At 40.5% G+C, this 25,715-nt stretch overlaps 1 protein-coding gene across 2 annotated transcripts in view; it reads left to right on the plus strand.

The window, feature by feature from the left end:
* fbxl16 (F-box and leucine-rich repeat protein 16) overlaps positions 1 to 25,715 on the plus strand; it is a 171,741-nt gene that overhangs the window by 105,461 nt on the left and 40,565 nt on the right. The window contains exons 3-4 of one of the 2 annotated variants that reach the window (XM_068056864.1): positions 8,342 to 8,850; positions 10,889 to 11,972. In XM_068056864.1, coding sequence (XP_067912965.1) covers positions 8,342 to 8,850; positions 10,889 to 10,892 — 513 coding nt within the window. In that variant the 3' untranslated portion in view covers positions 10,893 to 11,972. Of the gene's footprint in view, positions 1 to 8,341; positions 8,851 to 10,888; positions 11,973 to 25,715 lie in introns of those variants that run through there. The other variant, XM_068056863.1, reaches the window with a different exon arrangement.

Here is a 25,715-nt window from a genome sequence, read left to right on the forward strand (position 1 = left end):
GATTGTCTTTACAATTACTCACTTGGGAGTAACTTTTGCTGAAGGCAACTCCACTAGACTTTACTTCCTCTTCACTCTATACTCCTGTTAAATATGTAACCTGCATTCCAGATTAACTGAGGTGTAAGCAAGTTGTGGACAACTGGTTTTCTGAGGAACTGGAGAATTGATACCATGCATCAAACAAGATCTTCATATTGTGATCAGGCATCTCAGGGAGAAGCTTGTAAACTACGCCTGAGCTCCTTTATCTTCTTCGAAGCCATGAACACACACTACAGGAGAAACTGGCAGCTGGTCATTTTACTGCCACGACCATTTTCTTAGCTAGCATGTAACATATTGACACCATCTGTTGTAATGACAGCCTGTCACTTTTCATAATCTCATTATAATACGAACAACTCTCCTTCTAGTTGATTAAACAGTAATATGCTAACAGCTTAACTGTAAGCATTGGATGTGTATATTTTTATGAAGTTAACTCGTGGATATTGAACTTTCCTATCGCTAGCACTTATATTAATAAAGAAAAGGCTTAATGACGAGCCAAGATAACAGACAGAAGATTCTCTGGAGTTCTGCTGTCAAATCAGATCATTCGTTAATTAGCATGCAGACAAAAAAGGAATCTGACACCAGGCAGCCAGCTGATAGATTAAGTATTTTCACAAGCTAAATGAAATGATTCATAAACTGAATCAGAAATTCAATCATACATATTTAAGCTGATTCATAAATCTAATAAATTACAAATATATTTACTGATTCAGTTATGTATGAGCTGTCAAATGCATTTATATATTTGTAAAATAACGCAATTTAAAAAAATTTTAAAATTCATTTACCCAAATACAGACAATTAAACTTACATGCATAAAATAGAATAATACATTTTATACATAAATTGGTGACTAATTTTTAGGCTTTCTGACTTTTACTTTTAATGGAGCACAGTTCAAACTTTACAGCTAAGTGGGATTCGCATAGATACAACCTAGGCACAGAACTCCAAGCGGCCAAACTATTTCCCAATGACTTCTGTTAGATAAAACTCTAATGGACCAGCTCACAGTCCCATTCACTTTCATAACATAGATCTCCAATTATATAGAACTCTAACAGATTCAATCACTTCCCATCTCATTTTCACTTTATACAATTGCTGATAAACATATAATATCAAAATAACTAATTCCTTGTGTAAAGATGGAATAATGTTCCTATTTTTCCTTTTTCCTGTGCAGATCACCCTAGTTCAAACAGCATATTCAGCACAAACACAACTTCTTTATAGAAGATCCTATTCTGGATGATATCAGATACAGTGTGCAGTTCATATAGAACATACATTTGTAGTGTATTTATGTTATGTTGGGGTTTTTTATTCAGTTTGGATCCTATTTGCTGGCTGTAGTTGTTAGTTCAAAGCACTCTGTGTTGATGTTGATACATGAGGATTACTGTTTGTGGTGCCTTTGCTGCAATTACATTAATTGTAATCTGTTGTTCTTCATCAGCGAATTAAATGTACCTAAATTAAATTCTTGAAATTAAATGAATTAACTAGAATATTTAGAATATTTTTGAAATTGTTTGCAACTACACATGTTCTGAAATTTTGAATTACATCACAGAAAAAACTTACAATCATATGACTTTATTTAGTAATTAAAACTTCAGTTATGAATACAGTTATGGATTGGATTCCAGCAATTTAGAGATGCAGAAGAAAAGCACATATAAGATTAAACGGTAGAACATTCAATGGAAAAGAGAATGGGGGTGTGGGGGTCGGGTCGGGAAACACTGTAAAACTGGCTGCCGATACACTCTGAACCTGGTTTTTCACTACTGGTGAAGACCAATTACACACACACTATTTTTATACAGAGGTTTGTGAGGCTGTGAAATTCACTACTAGAGGTAGTGATTGAAGCAGAGCCCATCAACATTTCATAGGTTAGATAGGTGAGTAAAGAAAAGGAAAATAAAGAGATATGGGAACCCCCAAGTGGTCACATGGAAATAGAGCTACTGCTCATGACTTGTCAAACCAAGAAGCTCACAGGCTAAGTGTCCACATCTATGAAATATCAGCTGTGACTGAAATGATCAGTAGGATCTTTCCTCAGCTTTGTTGCTGAGATAGGTTTCTGTACACTGCCTTTCAACTGTTTCAGACAGGGAAATCTTTTGCTTCCACCTTTCTCTCATAGATTCCTTACCAGCGGATTCAGTATAGCCATTCCCTTATATGCCCTTATGATAGAAACAGAAGAGGAACAGGAGAAATGAGCGAGGCATGCACCAAAGATGAGAACTAACTAGGTCCTTCTACATTTCTTTCCCCAGCATGGTTCCCCAGTCATTTGTCAGTTGGGGATACTACTTTCTTTGACCTGAGATTCCTGATGTTACAGGCCACCTTCTCTTGTGGGAAAGGAGAAAAGGGAAAACATGAATATAACAGTGAAGGCTTGATAGAGTCTTGCTAGAACAATTTGACACATAAAATGATAACAGGGGCTGAAAGCAAGAAAGACCAGTTGTTGTAAGTCAGGAAAGCTTATTCATGCACGGCTATGATTTAGTCACTGTATCCATGTGTTGACCCTTGGTTGCTATCTTCTCAGTTCATGGGTTTGAAGAGGTAGAGTGGAAGGGCTCAAAATTCTGTATCTTTCTACATTCAACAAGGACAAGAACAACAACAACTTGAATTTCTATGAAGACTTTAATGTCATAACAAAATCCCAAGGCACTTCACAGAAGCATTATCAAACTAATTTTGACAGTGACCAGCATAAGGAGATACTAGGGCAGATGACAAAAGTAGGTTTTAAGGAGCATTTTAAAGGAGGAGAGGTGGAGAGGTTTAGGGAGAGAATTCCAGAGCTTAGGGCCTTGGCAGCTGAGGGCATGGCTGACAATGGTGTAGCAATTAAAATCAGGGAGTCTCAAGAGGTCAGAATTGGAGGAATGCAGATATCTCATAAGAACATAAGAAATAGGAAGAGAAGTAGGCAATACAGCCATTCAAGCCCACTTCACCATTCAATAAAATCAGACTGATCTACCTCTGGGCTGGAGGAGGTTACAGAGATAGGGAGGGGCAAGGCCATGGAGGGATTTGAAAACAAGGATGAGAATTCCAGCATTGAGAGCAGTCTTGCTGGAAATGCTAGTAGATGCAGTGATATTAGTATGCCACCAGCTCTATTATTATCATCCTAGCATGTTGCTATAGTTTTGATATTACGAGACCTGTATGGCTTTGAAAACTCGATTTCCAATTTGGGGCTAGTGACAATCCCATGCCCATCACCGCTTGCTGCAGAATTCGTGTAGAGCTTGGGTACAAGAATCTGCTTCTGGCTTTCGGTAACTGCTTAAATCTATCTTGTTCTGCCTGTACAATGAATATGCACAAAGCTGCGCACAGGACATGTTTGACATGCCAAGCAATGAGATTTAGTTGAGCGACTGTAACCATTGATATTTTTATTTCTTGAAAACACTGAAAATCTCACTATTACTGCCTTTTTGTTTAGCTTGGAATGGGATTGCCTGGTAGCTTTCTAACTTTGAGGGTCAAAAAACCCAATGGAACACATGACAAAGGGCAAACAAAGCACATTTGTTAACTTGCATTCTTGGGGAGCGATGACAAAGCCATGATGATCGGTAGAATCACAGGAGATTGCAAATAATAACATCAAAACTCTTTACACCTGTGGATATAATCCAAGAGCTAGAAGTATATATAGAATTGCATAGCAAATATAGCACAGAAACAACCCATTTGCCTCAACTAGTCCATACCAGTGTTTATGCTGCACTCGAGCCTCCTCTCATCCTTCCTCATCTAACTCTATTAACATAACCCTCTATTCCCTTCTCCCTCTTATACTTATTTCGCTTCCCCTTAAATGCATCTATTCGATTCGCCTCAACCACATCCTGTGATAATGCAATCTCACCACTCTCTGGGTAAAAAAGTTTCTTCTGAATTCACAATTTGATTTCTTAGTGCAAAAGCAAAATACTGTGGACACTGGAAATCTGAAATCAAAACAGAAAATGCTGGAAATACTCAGCAGGTCAGGCTGCATCTGTGAAGAGAGAAACAGAGTAAATGTTTCATGTTGATAACCTTTCATCAGAGCCCAAGGTCATCGAACTGAAAAGTTAACTTTGTTTCTCTCTACACAGATGCTGCTGATTATTTCCAGCATTTTCTGTTTTGATTTCATAGTGACTATCTTATATTGTTTTGCATTACAGTACAGAGAGTGAACAAGTACTATTTTGCTAACCTAGGAAATTAGTAGAAGCTGTCCTGCTGCTTCATAAAGGCTGACATAGCCCTAAAAAAGCTGACAGCTGAAAAAACATCCCTAAATATCGGCTTTATGACACATGAGAGGAGTTGCATTCAACCTTCAGTGGCACATGAACAGGTCTAACTTAAGCTGCATGTATAATCAAAATCTGATCATTTTTATTGTGGTGTAACAATTCTAGAGTACATAAAAGTGCAGTTTTCAACAATGATCAAAGAATCATACAACTTAGAGGAGGCTATTCAGCCCATCTTGCCTGTTTCGCCTCTTTGAAAGAGCTATCCAATTAATCCCACTCCCCATCTCTTTCTCCACAGCTCAGCAAATTTTTCCTTTTCAGGCATGTATCCAATTCCCCTTTGAAAATTACTTCTGAATCTGCTTCCACCACCCTTTCAGGCAGTGCATTCCAGATCATAACAATTTGCTGCATAAAACAATTCTCAATTCCCCTCTGGTTCTTTTACCAATTATCTTTTAATATGATGACTATAAAAGTTACTGAAGGATAATGTGAGCACTGAAGTGAAGAGATTTATTTTCAACAGTGGCCTATATATAATATGCCTCCCCACAGAATGTTTTGGTTTTTGACACTGTGTTTCTTTCCAGCATTTTAGAGACTATTATAATTCTGCCTTTAAACCCTAAATGACTTCTGGAAGGATTACAGACATTTTAAATGTGCAAATAAAACTTGACTTCAACACAACATTATAGTTATAGTTAAAACAAATGAGCTAAGCCTTCCCGTTAATGGATAAAAGCATGTCAAGGCAATGTGTTAAGCATGCATTCCCAATTATTACAACAGTAATTTCTACCCTATGTTGCCCTCTTCAGCCTGTCACCAAAGGTTTATTTTACCTTATTGAAATAAAAATCATAACACACAGCAATCACTTAATTAGTGCACAAAAATGTGGTTTCTATGAACAGGCATTGGGGCCTGAATTTTGTGCCGTCATGTGCACCTGAATGATTCCTTCCAGTCTGGAGACGGCAATCTATTATATCCTATAGACTATTAATGGCATGCTCATAACTCCCTGTGGATACTGATTGCTCTAATACAGATTGTATTCTTCCTGATCACTCTTTGGGAACAAAAGCACCTCAAGCATTTGTGTGTAAACAAACTGAAAACCGTTAAGTTACAGAACATAACCAGGCACTGTGACCCACACTCAAAAAAAACAATGGCCAATAGCATGCATCATAGAAATGTACTGTAGTAACATGCTACATGTAAGAATCTTTGTGTGATTTGTTTTAAATTGAGTGAAGTTCGTCACCATTTTTATCCCACTAACCCTGGTCAATAAAGACAGTTAATGTAATCATAACAAGGAACATTTTCTTTATCTCAGAAAAGTGGCTGCTATTAATCTTGAAATGAAGGGGTTGAGATTCATTCTGGGCGATGGCACAAGAAGACAGTATTGGATCGGGCACTCCTTATAGGCGGTACCTGATATTTAATTTCATTGTAGTCAATCGATTTGAATATCAGGCACTGTGTATTTAAATATCAGGCGCTCCATATTGGGGCAGCTGATCCGATAACGCCCATTTTGTTCACCGTCCAAGACAAATTTCTACCCCTTAACTTTTAAATAAGCCAAATTTTGGGCCTGCCTCAGAAAGCCCCTTTGAAGCACATTTAAAAAAAATTTAAAAGCTGCCTTTAAACAGCTTAATTTGTTATTAAATGATATTAAATAACACCTGTACCTGAGATTCTCAGAAATCATCAGATTATTTCAAAACTTTTCAGACTCTAGTTTCTCCTCAATAAACAACAGCAGGGAAAAAGACTGGTTACTTCTGCCCCTGCCAATGATCTAATTGGTTCTGACAGTCTCCTTTTCTGTCTTCTGACTAATCTAATTGGTTCATAGTGACCTCCAATCCTAGTTTTTTTTAAATGTCGGTTTTTCTTGTGATAAGCTGACAAGTTAGCATGTACAGATGTCCCGGAGCAACACTACAATCAAGTAATATTCAACTAAGGTGCTTAATTTCCATGGGCTTCTCCTAATTTCCTGATGGGGCTTTTTCAGAACTAACAAAGAAATGATGTAAATGTTAACATAGTTTGTCTGCCCTGTAACTGTAATATTAAGGGAGTATTCTTCTGTTCAGCATTTATTCCTTAGTTGCTGTAGCAAAAATTACCCAGCAGCAAAGTAAACTAACAGTGCCAATTTTCCATGGTCAGCTCATTTGAATAATTATTCATAGCAGTCCGTACAGTTTGGCCATGTCCGGAAAGCATGCCCGATGGGGATATAGACAGTCTGACCAGACGTTCCAAATTAAAGGGATATGCAGAATTAAAGATAAATGTCTGCCAAATAAGGACAAGTATTGTTTTAAAAAGCATCAAAATGAACTTTACGACTGAATTTTGCTGTGCACTGGCAAGTCCCATTGCCGGGCTGAAAGTGGGAGGCATTAGGACCCGGGGTGGCATATTGTTGGCGGCGGCCAATTAACAAGCCACCGCTGGGGCCACTGTCCAATTAAAGATGGTGCCTGTCTCCAAGAGCTGCTGGCCCAATCAGAGATCCAGCAACTCGGCAGCATCACCACTAGCAGTGGCTTTTGCTGAGGCTGCAGCTTCAGGGAGTGGGTTCTTCAATGGGAAGGTGCCCTCGAAGAGAGTTGAGGGGAGCCATGCCCTGGCGATTAGGGAGGGGTTGTGGAGCCTCGGCGGCGCTGTTGCCACGAGGGTGGACACGGAGTGCCCCATAAAGGAGGACCCACCCCCCCGAAGCCCGGTGGGTGGTTGGCTGGTTTCACTGGGCGGTCTCCCCAGACGGGCCCTCCCGATGCAGGTAAAATGCCTGTTGAGACAGAAGGTAGCCCCTAATTGGTCACAACTGGCTCAATTGGCCAGTGCCCAAGCCGCCGACTTTCCTGCCACTGGCAATATGGTATGCTGGCGGGAAGACGTCAGGCTCCCCTCCCGATGCTTTCCCCCACCATTTTGCCAGCCCTCAAGCCTCCCAGCCTGTCGTCAATGGGCCAGGAAAATTCAGCTCTACGTATTTGTCAACCCTTTACAAAGTTGGTGGGCGAGAAATTGAATGCATGAATAAAGTGAAAGAAACCTATAGTGTGGGTATGTGGCAAAGCACATAATCCCCTGCTTGTTGGCTGGTAAAATGGAGCTGCAGCTGCATGAAGAGGGTGTATGGAAGGGGTGCCCTGTTTGACACATCAGAGCATCCCCCTCATATTACAGAAGGGAAATCTGACCTTAGATGATCAATCAGTAATGATTGGATGTGATTTATGTATAATTTGTACCACTGACAAAACGCAGGAGTCCTTTTGTAGAGATGAATCCAACAGGTCAGCCCACTTATGGGATATGAGTCACATCCCACAGGTTTGCATAATACATGTCTACATGTCCTATGTCAAAACCATCCAGTGGACATTTGGAGGCATGACTGAATAATCATCACTAATTGGTTAGGATATTAAAAGACTGTAATGCAGTCCCAGAGTTCCAATGAAATTATTAACCACTTAGGCTTTGCTCTTGAAGTCTGACATCACCCGATCTCTTGTGTTCCAGTTGTATAAATTGCAGGCAACCTTTGTTCTGTATTTGACATTAAATCATTAAAATAAGACAGGACGACTGCAATGAGTAGGATCATGTCATAGCTATCTGAGTCAGAACCCCAGATTTCCAAAGGTTGCCCTCTTGACTGATTCTGCTGATCATGGTTGACTCGGTTAAATGGAAAACAGCTATTTTGGAAAAATAAATCATTTTGATTGAAAAGAAATGAAGATGTTTACATCAATACTTTTGTCCTGGGGAACACTGCCTGATTGCTGAGGTGCTGCTGGGGAGCCAGTTCAGTTCTTTGTCTCATTAAATAAATGCACTGCCAATTTGAAGTGATTGGAATGTGCAGGTAAGGAATCATTGCTACAGTATTTTATACATTCTTTTCACTTTTTCCGTTTCCTAGGTAATGTTGGAGCAGATGCAGGGACTTGCTCATCTGGAGCTCTCAGGCTGCAACGACTTCACAGAAGCAGGCCTCTGGTCCAGCCTTAATGCACGGATTACCTCCCTGAGTGTTAGCGACTGTATCAACGTGGCGGACGACGCCATCGCCGCCATTTCGCAGCTGTTGCCGAATCTTACTGAGCTGAATTTGCAGGCCTATCACGTGACGGACACGGCCATGGCTTATTTCACTGCCAAGCAGGGATATACTACGCATACGCTGCGTCTGAACTCCTGCTGGGAGATCACCAATCACGGTGTGGTGAACATGGTGCACAGCCTGCCCAACCTCACCGCCCTCAGCCTCTCCGGCTGCTCCAAGATCACCGACGATGGCGTGGAGCTGGTAGCAGAGAACTTACGGAAGCTGCGCAGCCTGGACCTCTCGTGGTGTCCACGCATGACGGACATGGCGTTGGAGTATATTGCTTGTGATCTGCACAAGCTAGAGGAGCTGATATTGGACAGGTAGACCAAAGGCTACACCTGCATTGATATTAATAATGTAGGCAGTTCATAGGTTACAGTAAGACATATTAAATTGGTTGAAATTAACCCATTCAGTAAAGCAATGCAGAATGTGAATGTCCACAGAGTAAAGATCCACAAATGCACCAGATTGCAGGATCTTCAACTTCTGATAAACAAATTTCCAAATGCAGTTATGAATATAGTACAGAATGTATTAACTGGTAACAATAATGCAAGTCAACAGCTGCAACAACAATTTCATCTCCTGTCTCTTTCTCTCTCTTACTTTCTCTCTGCACAGAGCTCTCTGGTTTTACTTTATATTCCACAGTTGCTCCTGTATTTCCCCAAGGTAGGAGGAACCGTGGCTCCACCTTTCTGCAGCCCAGTTTCCCAAGTCCGTCACCAAAGCTGTCAGAGTGTAAAATGTACATATCAACTTGATTAAGTGAGGGCCCAGGTTGTGAGAACTCCCTGAACTTTAAGCAAACGAATCTGGAGAGCGGAGATACCAACTTAGTCACCAGAAGGCACCATGATTCTCCAGGTTCCAAAACCAGACCCAAACCCAGCCCAGGTCTGCTGAGAATAGCTGCTGATAAACTGGGATGTGGGTGGAAGTTAATTTAACTTGAAACTAAGTGGAGGTCATCAGATGACTGGCCCCATTTGTTGTTTCTTTGTCCCATGATTCACTTTGTGTGTGTACTCACACTATATATTCTGTGTCATTGAATATAATGTTTGCATCTATTGTTGCTATGCTACAGAACTATTTTTTGCTTATTGATTTACAATAGTAGTTGTCCATGAAGTTCAGTTGTGATTTGGGGAGCTTGAAGAGGCATCGTTTATACATAGGGGCTGATTGTGGGCTTGCTGAGGAAATGAGGAATAAAAGCCGCAGTTCAAGGCTGACAAATATTCATAACGACAAAATGTTTCAAATCCAATTTAGATTTCAGCTATCAAACTTTATTATTGAGATGTTTTAGCCACTTATATTATTCACTGCAGCTATTTTCAATAGCTTCACTTTGGTCGTCTGAATGGGCCCTATTTACTGTCACATACACTATGACATCAAACAACCAAACTCCTTTGACTATCTACAATATAACATACAGATGGATCGGCGTGTGTTTTTCTCCCCATATCTCTTCTAATTAACTTGTACTTTCAGTATCTCCTGAAGACCACGGGGGATTGTTTTTATCTGTTAGACATAAATCGAATACTACAATGCCAATAACTTTGCTCATTTTATGCTAAACAGTGAAAGCACCCAGTTTTGGTTATTCTGGACTTCAACATAGAGTTGGCGGAAATGGAAACCTTCTGAACAGATGTTGGTTTATTTATACAAATTTAATATTTTTATCCATGTAAATGAGCCGCTTGACCTGCGTAAATGATCTGACTTAGTAAAGACGTGCGAGAAATGATACATGAGGGCATGCTTCAGCAAGCAGGAACTTAATCCACTAGCAATCAGATACAGAAAAAGAATCTTTTTTAGGAGACAAAGCTTTTCTATCCATGGCACATGACCATGCTAAGGTATGGGTCAGCATTACCAAAGGAGTGCACCAATGTTCTAAAGACTGTGGAAATACTATTGATTGTTGAAAGGAAATCAATGACCTTAACTATTCAGAAAGATCAAACCCACATCTTTGAACTACAAAAGGCCACCAAGGAAATTGGTAACAAGGCTTGAGAAAATCACTACCCTGATAATCCTTTTGCAGCATGACTATGATGTTACCGATGCCTCTGAAGCTGCTGCAGGATTTGGTAAGTCAGGAACTAATTTTTGTGTTTTTCAATAAAAATGGATATCCTTATTGTAAAGTATATACAATTACTGTTATATGTTTACTAAGAATATGTGGTGAAGCCAATTAATAATTCCCTGTTTAATTTCTTGTTAATGACATATTGTCCATCATCTAGAATGGAATTGCTTTAGACACATTAGAAGTCTATACAGAGTTCAAAGTCTAATCGTGTAAACTCTTTTTTATTTCCACAGATGAGCTCACCAATGAAATGATGCAGGAGACTGTCACAACTTCAGAAGATGATGAAAAGGCATTGGGATGCCTCCATCAAGAAGGACTAGTGCATAGGATCAAGGGTCCAAGCAGGTTGCAGTGCTGCTTAGTAATAGAGGAACATATCACTTGTAATTAGAACCACTCATTAAGCCTTTACATTCTGCAGTGCATGATAAAGGGCAGTGCATAGAATACTAGGGGACACCTTGCTGACAGGACAAGTGCTGCCATTTTCCACCACCATTTCACACTGAGTATGTTGAAGGAGGCCATTTGTCATTTACATGTTACGATGCAAATGTGTAGAGTGCAATCTGGGAAACCTAGTGGTGCAGTAATGTCACATTGTTGCATGCCATTTAGCTGGGCATAGTTGGCAGAACAGGTTGCGTCTCTAATCAACTTGTTCACCACACCAATAAGCCACCAGCAAGTCTAATCCAGGTACCTCTGGGATGTTGCTGTTCAGAGCACTCTATTAGTCCATAGGAGTGTGAAGTGTGCACTAATCATGTAGCCCTCAGTCTAATACACCTTCAACCTTAACTGTCACTCTGTGGAAATTCCATGAATGAAAACTCCTTGCAGAATTCCAACCAATTCATGGAAAAAGATCTATGAATGGAACAAGTACACATTGTTGACATGTACAGTAACTTACAATACATCATGCATAATTAATATTCAACTGCTTCATACTTTTAGTTTAGTTTAGAGATACAGCACTGAAACAGGCCCTTCGGCCCCCCGAGTCTGTGCCGACCATCAACCACCCATTTATACTAATCCTACACTAATCCCATATTCCTACCAAATCCCCACCTGTCCCTATATATTTCCCTACCACCTACCTATACTAGGGGCAATTTATAATGGCCAATTAACTTTTTGCATTGTAGTTATCTCTTCTAAAGTAAGGAAAAGAAGAATACCTAATTATAAACATTTGTAGGAAATTGCTAATTTATAGGTTTACATTTTTACGTAAAACTAAGAAAAAATCTGTAACAAAGTCTTACGATGAGCACATCAACTGTATAGAAAATACAACTGTGTTTATGCGCCTATAATATTTATCAACTAAGTTTAGTAAAGAGGTTTATTTAATCACTTCTGGTTTGAATGTTTTACTCTTTGTCATCTCCTTCATTTTGGAACTTTGCATCAGAATGAAATTTCTACTTCAAAGCAAAATATCTTCTCCTGTCAAAGATTCTCCTCCATTTGACACCCTTTTATCTTGTTGGACCTGTCGTGTTCCTGTCGTGGATATATTCATTCTGAGGCTGATTAGCATCATGCCATATGAAGTTTTACTTTTAAATTTTACACAAAAACATGTTAACGTTTTCTTAGTGGAACATAAAACCACCTCCCCTTTCAACGGCATTACCATCATTGAATCCCTCACTCTCCGTTTGCCTGGATGAGTGCAGCACCAGCAACACACAAGAAGCTTGACACCATCCAGGCCAAAGCAGCCCGCTACATTGGCCCTCCCATCCAACACCTTAAACATTCACTGTCTCCACCACCATGCATCACGGCAAATGTGTGTACCATCTACAAGATGCACAACTTGCCAAGGCTTCTTCAACAGCACCTCCCAAACCTGCGGCCTCTACTGCCAAGAAGGACAAGGACAGCAGGTGCAAGGCAACACCACCACCTGCAAGTTGCCCTCCAAGTCACACACCATCCTGACTTAGAACTATATTGCCATTCCTTCACTGCCATTGGGTCAAAATCCTGGAACTACCTCCCTAATAGTACCTACACAGCATGGATTGCAGCAGTTCAAGAAGGCAGCTCACCACCATCTCCTCAAGGGGCATTTGGGATGAGCAATAAATGCTGGCTTTGCTAGTGATGCTCATAACCTATGAATTAATAGAAATAAACACTGGCATGGACCAGTTGGGCCAAATAGCCTGTTTCTATCCTGTAAATTTTATGCAATGTAATTAGTACCTATTGAGAATACTATACAATGAAATACTATTCCAATGATTGCATTAAACATATGGCAGATATAAGCAGTATTGCGAGTACTCATTCAGATTGTTTGATGATGCATCACCATTTATCAGTAACGTTAAAACAGTCATTGAAGCTGGGTGCCTACAAATTGGATCGCCCAGCGGCCATTCTTCACCTGAAGATTGGAAGCTGCAGAGTCCAATATGGCGTGTGATGTGTGTGGACTCATTCTGTTCTGCGTATGGGCCGCATGCCATATTGGTTAAGGCTCCCTGTAGTTGTCCAGGGTGCCTGTCTGAAGCAGGGGTTAGCCCATTGCCTATGCTGATCTGGGGCCTAATGCCTATTTTAGGCCCATTCCTGGAACTGTCTTGTGCCTGACTGCAGCATGTGCTGTGCATGTGCCGGTCAATTTTCTCAGGCGCAGAGCAGCCAAATCAGCGGTCTTTGAAGGGACCGCTGTAGGCCACCTCCAAAAATGGTAAATATAAATATTTTACTCACCTGAATATGCCATAAAGAACTGGTGTGTCCCACCTCCTAAGCTTTCACCTCTCAATCTCCTCCTGACAACATCTCACCCCCTCACCCCGCCCCCTCTCCCCACGACCACTCTCATCATCACCATTGTTCTGGTGCCGATTTCCCTACCGGTCGATCTTTATCCTCTTTGTGACAGGTGCATTGCTTCTTGTGACATGATTGGTGCCCTCAGCATGCCAGTCATTTCCTGATGACGCAAGAGGACCAATTTTCTTGGTCTTCTTGCTCATCAGTTCTGGTGTGGCACTTCCTGTTTGCTGTTGGGTTTGTGGCAAAAGTTGGGCACAAACCAATTTCTAGGCCATGAAATGCTGCCCAGTATCCAAGAAACCGTGAACTATATTGGTGGTGGTAAATCCAGCTCTGAGTGTGACTTATAACACAAGTGGATGAAGAATCATAAAAGGAGAGCCTGTATTTATACAGTACTATCCATGTCCTCAGGGTATCCTGAAGTGCTTCACAGCCAATAAATATCTTATTCATTGTAGTCATTCTTTTTAAATAATAGAAAATAAGATAAATGATCAGTTAATTTATTTTTGATGGTGTTGGTTGAGGGATAAATGTTGGCCAGAACACTGAGAAAACTCCCATGCTCCTCTTCAAATAGTGTCATGAGGTATTTTATGTCTACCAATGCAGGCAGATGGGATAAATATTGCAATGTGCAAAGCTAAGTGATTTGGATTCTGCTCCTTATATTTAACAGGTAGAAACCATCCAGTGCTGCACTAAGTCCGCCTTGGAGATATAATTCAGCAATAACAGCAAGTTTTATTTTTTCAAATGCTGCTGTCAGCATAAAAATTTCTGCGATGGGGAAAATAACCTTACCTCCAGCATCTGCTGTATTTAAATGACATCTTCCATTTCTTTTGGAACTTTTACCCTTTTTACTATTTTTGGTTTCTGCATTTCAGATGACTCTTGTAAGCAAGATCTCATTCCCTACATCCTCAAAAATGTTTCCACTTGTCATGATATCTGGATAAAATGCTAGCACCTAGGATAATGAACAGAGAAACATTTATAGATGACTTCAGCTATTGATTCTATCCTGTGCCTACATGAGATCCTCATTGTCTATGAGAGTTGGTAAAGTAAGCTTTAAAATAAGCTTTAAAAGCCAAACTGATTTATTAAAATAGTAAACAGACAAACAAATAGGATAAACATAACATTTATAATTATCGTCATTTTAAATGTTGCTAACTCATCATATAGTAGAAAATAACCAACTTTAGTGCTAGAACTTTGTCAGAATTACTTTCTTACTTTGTGTTTCTTTAATTCTTTCTAACCAACTACATAACTTTGTGGTGCACATTCTGCCCATTGGTACCTCAAAACTGTGTTGGAGTCACATAAATGTCATAGGACTCCAATTTGCATATGGCAGGACCATGTGAAGGTTCCGTGTGTAAATGTGTGACTATATTTGTGTGCATGTACTCAAAATCTTGAAAAGATGTGTGAAACCTACCAAACACAGACCTGCAATTCCTAAATGGAATCTGCCAAAGTTTATTATGTAGCACATTATCCTCTTATTTTGTAGAGATTTTCTAACCTTTACCCAAGACCCCAGCAACTGATATAGGAGGGAACATGGCTGTGAATGGAGACTCCAAAAGCAAGGAGTTCCAATCCTCCCACTAGATGAAGCAAGGTGTACTGGTATACAAATGGCAGAAGTGTGGACCACCTGGAGATTCTGACCTGGACCTCCAAGGATTGAGGTCATATCTTTTACACATTTTGGCCCCTTACAAATGAGGTTGAGGAGGCACCTCCCTCTTCCTTGTGGTTGCCCTGGCACCCCCACAAAACTGGCACACTATGACAGTATGCTGTTCCTTTCAGTGAGCAGATGCCTGAAAATGCACCTCTTGTTGTTTGGGTGCATGCCTGTCATATTTAAATTCAGAGATTCTCCAAACCTCGCAAACTTTGGTAGGGTCAGAACTGAAGGTCTTGGCTAGGCGCCTCCAAGAACTTAGAAAGGTGGGCATGTAATCCTTGCAAGGGGTCTTTCATTGTGGCTACCTTATTTTTAGAAAATGTGTGACCTTTAAATCTCATGTCAATAAACTGATTTGGGAAATCTGACCAATTCTAGTCCACCATAATTCGGGGAAGAAATGCAATTTGTTTTTTCCAATTAAGTGGAATAACTTTCTGAAAACCAAACTCAATTTATATTACTGAACTGAACCAAAAATCACGCAAAACATCAGTGCAAGAGCTTGAAGAAAGGTACATTTGAAGAAGACAACTGAAGGTATCCAAAGAAAATACTCTGGGAGATTATCAAAAAGCGGATCCATGTTGTTGCGCTCCAAATCACATTCTCTCATGTCCAGATAGATTGCTGGTTTGGGACCTTGGTGATTGAATAGAGATAAGGGCTGAGAGGCATATTCCAGAATATGATTGATTCAAAGGCAGTGAAGTCTCCACCACACAATTGGCGTGGAATCAAAGCAAAACTCTTTTGCTGAAAATTTACAGAGTAATGAAGAGTTATTAGACCTCCTCCATCAGTAGATATACTAATTAAATTCTAGAATGGAATAGGGGAATAAGTGGTGTGGGACACGACAGTCTTTAGGGTAGAAATTATGATTATTGCCATTTAAATGCTAAATACATTTGTACCTAATACCTCTCTGTGCTGTTTTTGTGAGAACATTATTAGCTGTATAAGGTTCATACAAGAACAGCACTAATTGTAATTATTGCTTTATTTTATCCAATCAGCCCCTTCTAAAGTAAGGAGAAAGGACTCAAAGTTTTGTATCTTTCTGTGGAGGCTTACTGGTATCTTATAGTCTCGCCATGTGATGCATGAAACAGGAGTAAAGAGATGGATTGGTTAATTTAAAAATCTTGTATGTGTGAGTCATGTGACAAGAGGATAAAAATGGCTTTGCAGCCTTTCGATAAGGTTGCAGAGTGAGATTCTGTTCTTGTGATGGGTTTGGGATCCGATTCCAGCCTTGTGACTGAGCATGAAATCCTTGTGATGGAATATAAAGTGTATCGATTTCAATGCTTTGAAGGGAATTTGTATTACATTAAGCAAACCAAAGAACTTCACCAATCACATTTATTGAAACTGGCAATAAAATAGTTCATTGAGCCCATACAGAAAGCTGCCTGATCATTTATCACTATGTTGACAGTAGCAGTAACATTAGCCCTGAGCAATAATATAAATGAAACACCCACTCTGTGAATAAATAAAGAAGGTTATTTCCCCACCAACTGATGTTTCGCAATGCAGAACTATGAGGGAAATTTCCATGTCCTGTGTTAATGAACAGATGTACAATAACCGCAATACCAGTATCTCTCTCTAGTGGTTTCAGCTGGTGCCTCAGAAAGGCCCAACAGTCTCAATTCTCTCTCATTTGTGATGAAAATATCAGATGATTAACATTGCCAAAAATTCTTTGTTTTCCCAAGTATAAACATGAAAAAGTGGTTTGAAGTACTAGCAACCATAGGGATTGTGTTTCAAAATGCTTTACTTTTAGGTTGGCAGAGTTTTATTGTTTAATTCTTGATCCCAATCAAATTGACAGTTTTAACAACAACGCTATCAGTTGTAGAAGGCATGACTGCATCAATCTTCTCTAGAAGACATACCAACTGTATTAATTCCATTATAAGAACTTAAGAAATAGGTGTTGGCATAGGCCGTTTGGCCCTTTGAACCTGCTCTGTCAATCAATAAGATCATAGCTGATCTTCTACCTCAACGCCACCTACCCGCATTATCCCAATATCACATAATTCCCTTAGTACCCAAAAATCATTGAGCTCTTATCTTGTATATATTCAATGACTGACAATCCACAGCTCTCCGGGGTAGGGAATTCCAAAGATTCAGAACTCTTGGAGTGAAGAAATTTCTCGTCATCTCAGTCCTAAATTACCGAGCCCTTATTCTGAGACTGTCATATTCATAGAGCTATACAGCACTGAAACAGGCCCTTTGGCCCATCTTGGCTGTGCTGGCCATCAAGCACCTATCTATTCTAATCCCATTTTCCAGCACTTGGCCCGTAGCCTTGTATGCTGTGGCATTTCAAGTGCTCATCTAAATACTTATTAAATGTTGTGAGGGTTCCTGCCTCTACCACCCCTTTAGGTAGTGTCCTCCAGATTCCAACCACCCTCTGCATGAAAATTTTTTCCTCAAATCCCTTCTAAACCTCCAGCCCCTTACATTAAATCTATGCCCCCTGGTTATTGACACCTCCGCTAAGGGAAAAAGTCTCTTCCTATCTATCCTATCAATGCCCATCATAATTTTGTATATCTCAATCAGGTCCCCCCTCAGCCTTCTCTGTTGTAAGGAAAACAACCCTAGCCTATCCAGTCTCTCTTCATAGCTGAAATGCTCCAGCCCAGGGAACGTCCTGGTGAATCTCCTCTGCACCCTCTCCTGTGCAATCACATCCTTCCTATAGTGTGGTGACCAGAACTGTACACAGTACTCCAGCTGTGGCCTAACTAGCATTGTATACAGCTCCATCATAACCTCCCTGCTCTTATATTCTATGCCTCGGCTAATAAAGGCAAGTATCCCATATGTCTTCCTAACCACCATATCTACCTGTGCTGCTGCCTTCAGTGATCTATGGACAAGTACACCAAGGTCCCTCTGACCCTCTGTACTTCCTAGAGTCCTACCATCCATTGTATATTCCCTTGCCTTGTTAGTCCTCCCAAAATGCATCACCTCACACTGTTCAGGATTAAATTCCATTTGCCACTGCTCTGCCCATCTTGCCACCCCATCTATATCATCCTGTAATCTAAGGCTTTCCTCCTCACTATTTACGACACCACCAATTTTCGTGTCATCTGCGAACCTACTGATCATACCTCCTATATTCACGTCAAAATAATGTTCTAGATGCCCCAGCCAGGAAAAACATTTTCTCAGCATCTACCCTGTCAAGGCCTTTAGAATTTTATGTTTCAATAAGATCACCTCTCATTCTTCTAAATAAGTATTTTATTATTATCATTATCAACCTTAACACACAGTGACTGCATGAACCCTTTCACCGCCATCTACAAGTCACATTGAGAATGAGAGTGACATATGTAATAGTAAGTGTCTATTTATACACTAAAGCCTTGATTTTAACACTGGGTAGGTGGCAAACCATCTAGATCTTAACCCCACTAACTGGATGGAATCCTGGTGGGCAGTTAAAATCGCCCCTGGGACTCAGCCACTGATGTTGTGCAGGCGTGAAACCTGGGAGATTTTAGGAGGGATTTTAATCCTGCCCGCTTGGCGCAACCATTGTTGGGGGTAGGTGGTGGCTAGCAATTAAAATTTCCCATGGGACTCACGTGCCGACGTCCCAGACCAATGTTGCAGGTTGCGCTTTCAATCTGCTCTTCTGAGCTTGCGAGTTGGACACCCAGCAGTGGAATCTGTTTTTATGTAAGCAATTTGGGCTCTGATGATATAATTTTAGCCCCGCTGCCATTTTAACTAGGGGCCTGAGCGGAGTTGTTGTTGTGGTTTCCTGTGGGAATCGGAGTCAGAGCCCAAATTCAATATTTAAAGAAGAACCCCACTGGTTTTTTTGCGGTTCTTGTGTGCTCAGTCGAGCAGGTTAAAATCGCAGCCTGCACAACATCAGTGGCTGAGTCCCAGGGGCGATTTTAACTGCCCACCAGGATTCCATCCAGTTAGTGGGGGTTAAGATCTCCCTGACAGCTCCATTACTCTAGGCTGGATTTGAACTCAGGTTTTAAAGCTGAAAGGCTTGTGTTTTAACTGACTGCCTCATTCAGTCTTCCCTCACAGACAGAAAACATTTATCCCATCAATGCTTGCTTTCAATGCAGTTCCCAGAGCTGAAAGCTCAAAATCATTGCAGTACCTAGTGTGGATATTGCGGAGGAGGGTAAATGTAGACATTACTGGTCTTTCGTTTATCTATTTCACCTGTCTGTGCTGCTAGAGGTCAATTTTAGCATTTTGTGAGGACTCAATAATAAGATTTGTGATACTGGGAATTAAAGATATTGGGTTTTGATGTCGCACGTGAATTTGTTTTTTGAATTCTTAGCTATATTTTCATAGAAGAACTCCACATTTTTATTCACATTTTCTGTGCTGAGAGTACAGGGATAACAACAGGGTGAAACCCTGTTTTGTGTTGCCCTGGTGATGATCAAAAATAGTTCCGTAAGAAAGTGGTACCACACTGATATTATCACACAGCCCTAAAAGCTCCAGTTCTTTTATAATACTGTATATTTTGCAATGCAGAAATGCATTAGCACACAAAATCATTTTCTTTGTCCTTTTATTAAGACCAAAATTTTAAAAATATCCAAATGTCTCCCATTCCGTAATTCAAGTTTGGGGATTTATTTGGTTTCATTTTTCTTAAATGTCAAATATTTCCCTGACAGCACTCATTGCTATGTATTGTCCTCCTTTGATGTTTATAAAGGGTGCTAACGACAGGGGTGCTCCTTGCAGATGAATTGTGTTCAGAGGCAAGGCATTAATCTGCATCTGTACTCTCACTTTAACTTTAATTAGAAATGTGAGACTGTGTAGAGGCTGATGAAATAATGATGAATGATCTTGTTTCACAATAAATGAGGTCACACTAGCAGCAGCTTTCCTCATGCATAATGGGAACCTATTTTATATATTGGGCAGACAAGTGATTGATTGTCGACTCCACCTATATGTATCATGTTTTTCCTGGAATTCTAATCCCACCACACAAGGAATAGAACTTTTTCGCTAGTGACTAACCAATTAGGACATAAATGATACTCTCCTGGCAATGCATTGCTTGCATCCTTGTCTTCATACACATGTCCATTAAACTCCTACTTCTTGAACAACTCAACTACCACAACTGGATTGTTATGTCAATAATTTATTTAACAAATGGTCGAAGTAAACTTCCTGACAGTGGTTCACACTGGACTACGGGATGGAAAACTGATCAAATCTTAGACTTTGCCTCATGCTTTAATCAGCTCCCTGAATCAAAGCCGGTATAAAACATACTACAACATTCATTATATATAGGATAATGGATAACTGAGTATTACAAGGTAGATTTCTAATCAAGGGGCTCATGTCAAGATTAACAGTCGTGATATCAATCCTGCAGGTTTTGAAAGAAATAATCTGTATTTGATTGTCAGAGTGTAGATTACCTAGAGAATAATGGCTATCTGAAAGTTATTACGAGAATGCAATTTCCTCAAGAGTTCAGATGACATTTACATTAACCCTCTGAATGCCATGATGAGATTACATTAGCAATGGTCATTGCTTTTACTATATAGTCTTTGGATTTTACAGGAGTAGTTTTATTTTATCTTCATTTCGTTTTTTCCTTGGCATAGCAGAAATGGAGTTTATAGAGGTGGAATCCTCATGAAATAGTGCTGAAAATGTTTTTATTTACTATTATGTTCCAAGACAGTGAACAGCCAGGATAATAATGCATTGTTTTCATTACAGTGACATTTCGATGTGACTTGTATTGTGTTTCATTTCATTGTGTTGTACCTTTGTAAACAAATGAGCAAAGGTTTACCAAGTATGTTTTTATTAAGACGGTGCACTTTGAGTTTGCAGTTGATTACTGGAAAATAAAACACTGTTTATTTCATCTAACAATGACCAGCATTCTGAAATAGAACACATGAATCATTGGAGCTAACGGTTGTAACACATAGACAAAGAGATGTACCATTCCAATCAAAGTGTATAGATAGTGCTTTCTGCTTGACTTGTGCAATGAAAGTAGTTATGCTTGCGGACTAGACTAGTAGACTATGAGCTGCCTCCCACCAGACAGCAGAAACTAACCCCTTAGAAAGGGGTCAATTTTAATTCAACCTGCCCATCAGAAAACTGAAGGGAATGGATATACCATTGGTTTTACACCCCTCCCAATTTTTCTCTCATTAATGTCAACGAAGAGTAATACCTGGTGGAGCGTAAAACCAGCATTTCATCCAATCCCATGGTATTCCCTCCCGGCGAGTTAGGATAAAATTACCCCCTAGCTGGAGTTTCCTGCAGTTCTCGGTGGACCTGGACCGTGCTGCTTCACTTCACTATGTTATTGATTTCTATTTCAAATTCACTTTGTATGCCTTGTGGGGGAAGCCAAAGGAACCATTATGGCTGATTATGTTTCACCTAGAAGTGAATTCGCTGATGTCATTTGACCTTAGGTCACCAAAGGTCAGTGAAAATGATAAGCGTTAAACGTTAAATGCTAAATGCACTTTTTCTTATCCTCAAAAATTACATAAGCATATGGCACTAAACATATTAGAGTGATTTGGGCAGGCAATCAAATGTAAATCATTCAGCATTGTTTTAGATTTGCATTAGGTTCCAGTGAACATAGTATATATTCTCATAGAAATAAAAAGTATGGGTATTGGAAATTAAAATTAAAACAGAAAATATTGTAAATGAAGAGCAGGTACAATCAGCCTCTGACAGAGATTGTTAGATTAACGTCTTCACCAGGACTCATGACTTAATCTTTTACTTGAAAAATCTACTCCAGGTTCTGAACAATCTTATCCTAGACTTATCTAAATGATTTTTCAGATCTGTATGAAATTCTGTTTCCTAAAAGTTTGATATTTTAATAAATCTTTATATTTTAGGGAAGCAAGATCTTCCCCAAGCATTTTGATACCCTGCATAGGTCTCATTATTAATAGCGAATGTTTAGCTAATATCAGAATTTCCTACAAAACTGCTTAGTGCAACTTCCTCAGGGAGTGCAGTAGCAATGCAGGGTCTGTCCGGGAAGCATGTTTAGCCCTATGCTGCAGTCTAATCTTCATAACCTAGGAGACCCCATCAAAGCTGCCAATACCCTTTGTACTGATCATCATTGAAATTCTGTTGTGGGAAGAGATTGGAAAGATGTTTGATGTGATATGTTTCTATATTTACACATAGCCTTCCCACAAACTACAACCAGCAAATTCACAACTGACATAAATATCCCTAGCATTCCTCTTTTCTATATTGGTCCATGTATCTATTCAAGTGCTAAATTTATATCCCATTGGGGTCTGGAATAGGAACAACAGTGCAAAAACTTTGTTCTGAGGCTGATGCAGTTTGTGTTGAGGACACCTGTAGTTGCAACCAGGGACTGCAGAGAAAACGAAGGTTGCTTTGGGATAGGTTATAATTCCAGGCATGAAACATGCCAGAGAGCCTTCATTACCATACTGCAAGTGAGCTGCACACATCTGGAATGGATGTTCTGCAACAGCTTGTCGGCTCTGGGCCAGCGCAACATTGTTTGGCCTGGAGGCTAACCTGGTCAGAGGGAAAGCTGGTGGCTAATCTGGACAGCAGGTCAGTCTAGCAGTGGAGATAGTAGAGGCGGAAGTGCTAGGAATGCCAGCGACTCATATTGTTCTTGTGGAGCCTGGAGGAGAACTCCTGCTTCTCCTGGCCCCACAAAACTAATTAGTTACCTACATTTGTGGGGCCTTTTCCTCTGTGTTGCCCACTTCAACTGGGTAAAGCTTGTGCAGTGCACGCTCCATCCAGTTCTCCTTCTAAATTGCATTGGGGTCCCATGTGTGTCATAGGACTCCTAATTACGAACATTAATGCAATTCCTTTCTGACTCAGGTGGGCACCTGGCTCATCCAGTGGCAGGAACCGGTAAATATGGTGGCAGGGCAGCAAATGGTACACAGCATCCCCTTGGTAGACAGAATTTGTGCCCTTCTACTGAGGTGTGTAAAGAGCCAATTTTAACTTGGCCACTTGGTGGAAATGTGGCGACAGTGGCTCTAAAATAGTTCACCTGCATTTACTGCCCAGTGGCAGAAAACAGGCAGCAGTGGATTGGCTGCCTCCTGTTAAACTCCAGAAAGCTTGTTATGGAAGGATAATGCTGGAGCCTATCTTTACTCAGCTTCACATTTATTATACAGAGTAAAAGGATTACAAACATGTAGTTCCTCACCCAAACCCTTCACCAGTTGCAATAAGTGTCTGCTTATAAGTGCTCAAGTAAGACCCCAATTAACACCCTCCACCTGCATATAATCAAACAATTGATACATAATTAACACCTCCTGTTATACATGACCACCTGATTTTCCTTTAGATTGACATTCATTGAATAGAAAATCAGACAGGACAAATGACAGGCAGCCAAATTGCTACCCCCCCCCCCACCCCACCCAGTTTTCTGACACCTCTGAAAGTGAAAATCAGCCTGAGATTCCTGGCAAGAAATGGGTAAGCAGCGGGCAGAAAGTAAAAATATGCCATAAATTCTCCCTCTAAATGTTTGAAAGTAGAAGGAGCAATATGACAGGATGACATAAAGAGCAAGCTGGCTTGTTATTGGTGCTGTTCTGTGGTGTCTTTTCCATAGAACATGTGGTGCTTGCAAGCTAGAAGTTACACGTTATTCAACCATAGCTGCTGTATTCATTGAAAGTACATGCTGGGAGTCATGTCACATCACTGGCCTAATTAAATCATCAATGACATTGAATATATGATATGAAACATTTTTCAAATGCTTCAGTAAACTTTACCTTCTATACATGAGAGGATTAAAAACTAGTAAGGTCGCTCGACGAATCCAGATCAGGTCATACTTGGGCTCCAAAATAATCAAGGTAAAATAATCAGTACAATTTAAGGTCTTTGTAGTGGTGGAAATCAAGTTGTAAACTCCTCACTTTCAAAAGTTCGAGGTTTAAATCAAAAGAAGATTGCATTGAAAGGATGTATTTACTCAGATAGGAATAGAACATAGAACATAGTAGTTTTTCTTACAGACACTTTGGTGTTTTTCAGGGGTAAAACATATGGGGCCTATTTCCTTTCCCCACCCCACTCCACTTGGCTGGGCATTGGACAGGTGGACAATACCTTAAGATCACTGTCCGGGCCCCTGAGTGCTCAAATTTGGTGGGTCGGGTAATTAACCTCAGTTGCATCTCCGACAAAAGCCCACACCCCAGCATGAATCATAAGGGCTGAGCGGAAAAAACGCCCAGTTGCAGGACTGGCCGCTAGCCTAGAGCCCTTCTAGCTGTTCCTGGAGAGCAGCTAGACAACTTTCAGGCTGAAGGTCTATTGAGAGGCTGCACGAAAAAGGGAGCACCTACCTTTCTAGCCTTGCTTGCCTTGCTGCCTGGCTTCCAGACTCACCAATCTGAGGGGATTCCAGGTACAAAGTCCACCACAGGCTTCTTTAGGCATCCCTGGAAATGGCCACCTTTCGGACCATGCCACAGAAAAGTGAGGTGGGAGGCAACATCTTTGGGTGAAATTTGTCCTCCATCTATTGCAGCACAAGCCCAAATGTGACCCTTTTTGGGAAGTGCTGGATATATCAATTAGTGCTGAAAGTAATTTGCGCTCAAAATTTCACGATCGGTTGCACCACTTACATCAATTTAGGGTGAATTACGTCGGAAAATTAAGTGAAACCGAACAGAAACTCTACCACCTGGCATCATGGGTATCAGTCCTTATTTTCTGTCATTAGGTCCTGGGGAATAAGCATTTCCCGGGTGCTACTGACAGGAAAATCAGCCCCATGTGTCTGTGAAACCAAAGGCTGCATTTGTGGCATAAAGTTATGGGCGTTGAAGGTTTCTTTTTAAAAAAAGAAAAATATTATTTTTATTCCTCCTCATGAAGAGAACTGTATCGTTTGCATGTGTGGACATGGATTGATGAATAGATTGGGCTCCGCTGTGATACCCCTCACCATCAGATAACCTACCATACTACAGAGAGTCATTATGGCACAGAAGGAGCCCATTCAGCCCATCACGTCCGTACCAGCTCTCTATAGTGCAATCCAGTCAGTCTCATTCTCCGTCTCTATCCCTGTAGCCCTGCAAGTTTATTTCCCTCGAGTGCTCATCCAATTTGCTTTCCAAATCATTGATCTTTTCTGCTTCCACCACCCATGTAGTTAGTGAGTTCCTGATCAATACCACTTGTTGCGCAAGCACTTGCTGTACAGACTAATACATGAGCTTTGGTTTGGTGAGTGTGGTGTCTGATGTGCGGAAACATCACTGTGTTTAAAAGTCTCCAAACCAAGCCACCTAGGTGGAGTTTCTGTGTGTTTGATATGGAGTGCACACTCTCTTAACATAGGGATGTTCCCACAGTTGTCCAGTGAGCTCAGGTGTAGGTTGGCAACAGCTAATGTTTAGGGTCCTCAAGTGTGCACT

This window comes from Heterodontus francisci, chromosome 24, assembly GCF_036365525.1.
Source record: "Heterodontus francisci isolate sHetFra1 chromosome 24, sHetFra1.hap1, whole genome shotgun sequence".
NCBI lineage: Eukaryota > Metazoa > Chordata > Chondrichthyes > Heterodontiformes > Heterodontidae > Heterodontus > Heterodontus francisci.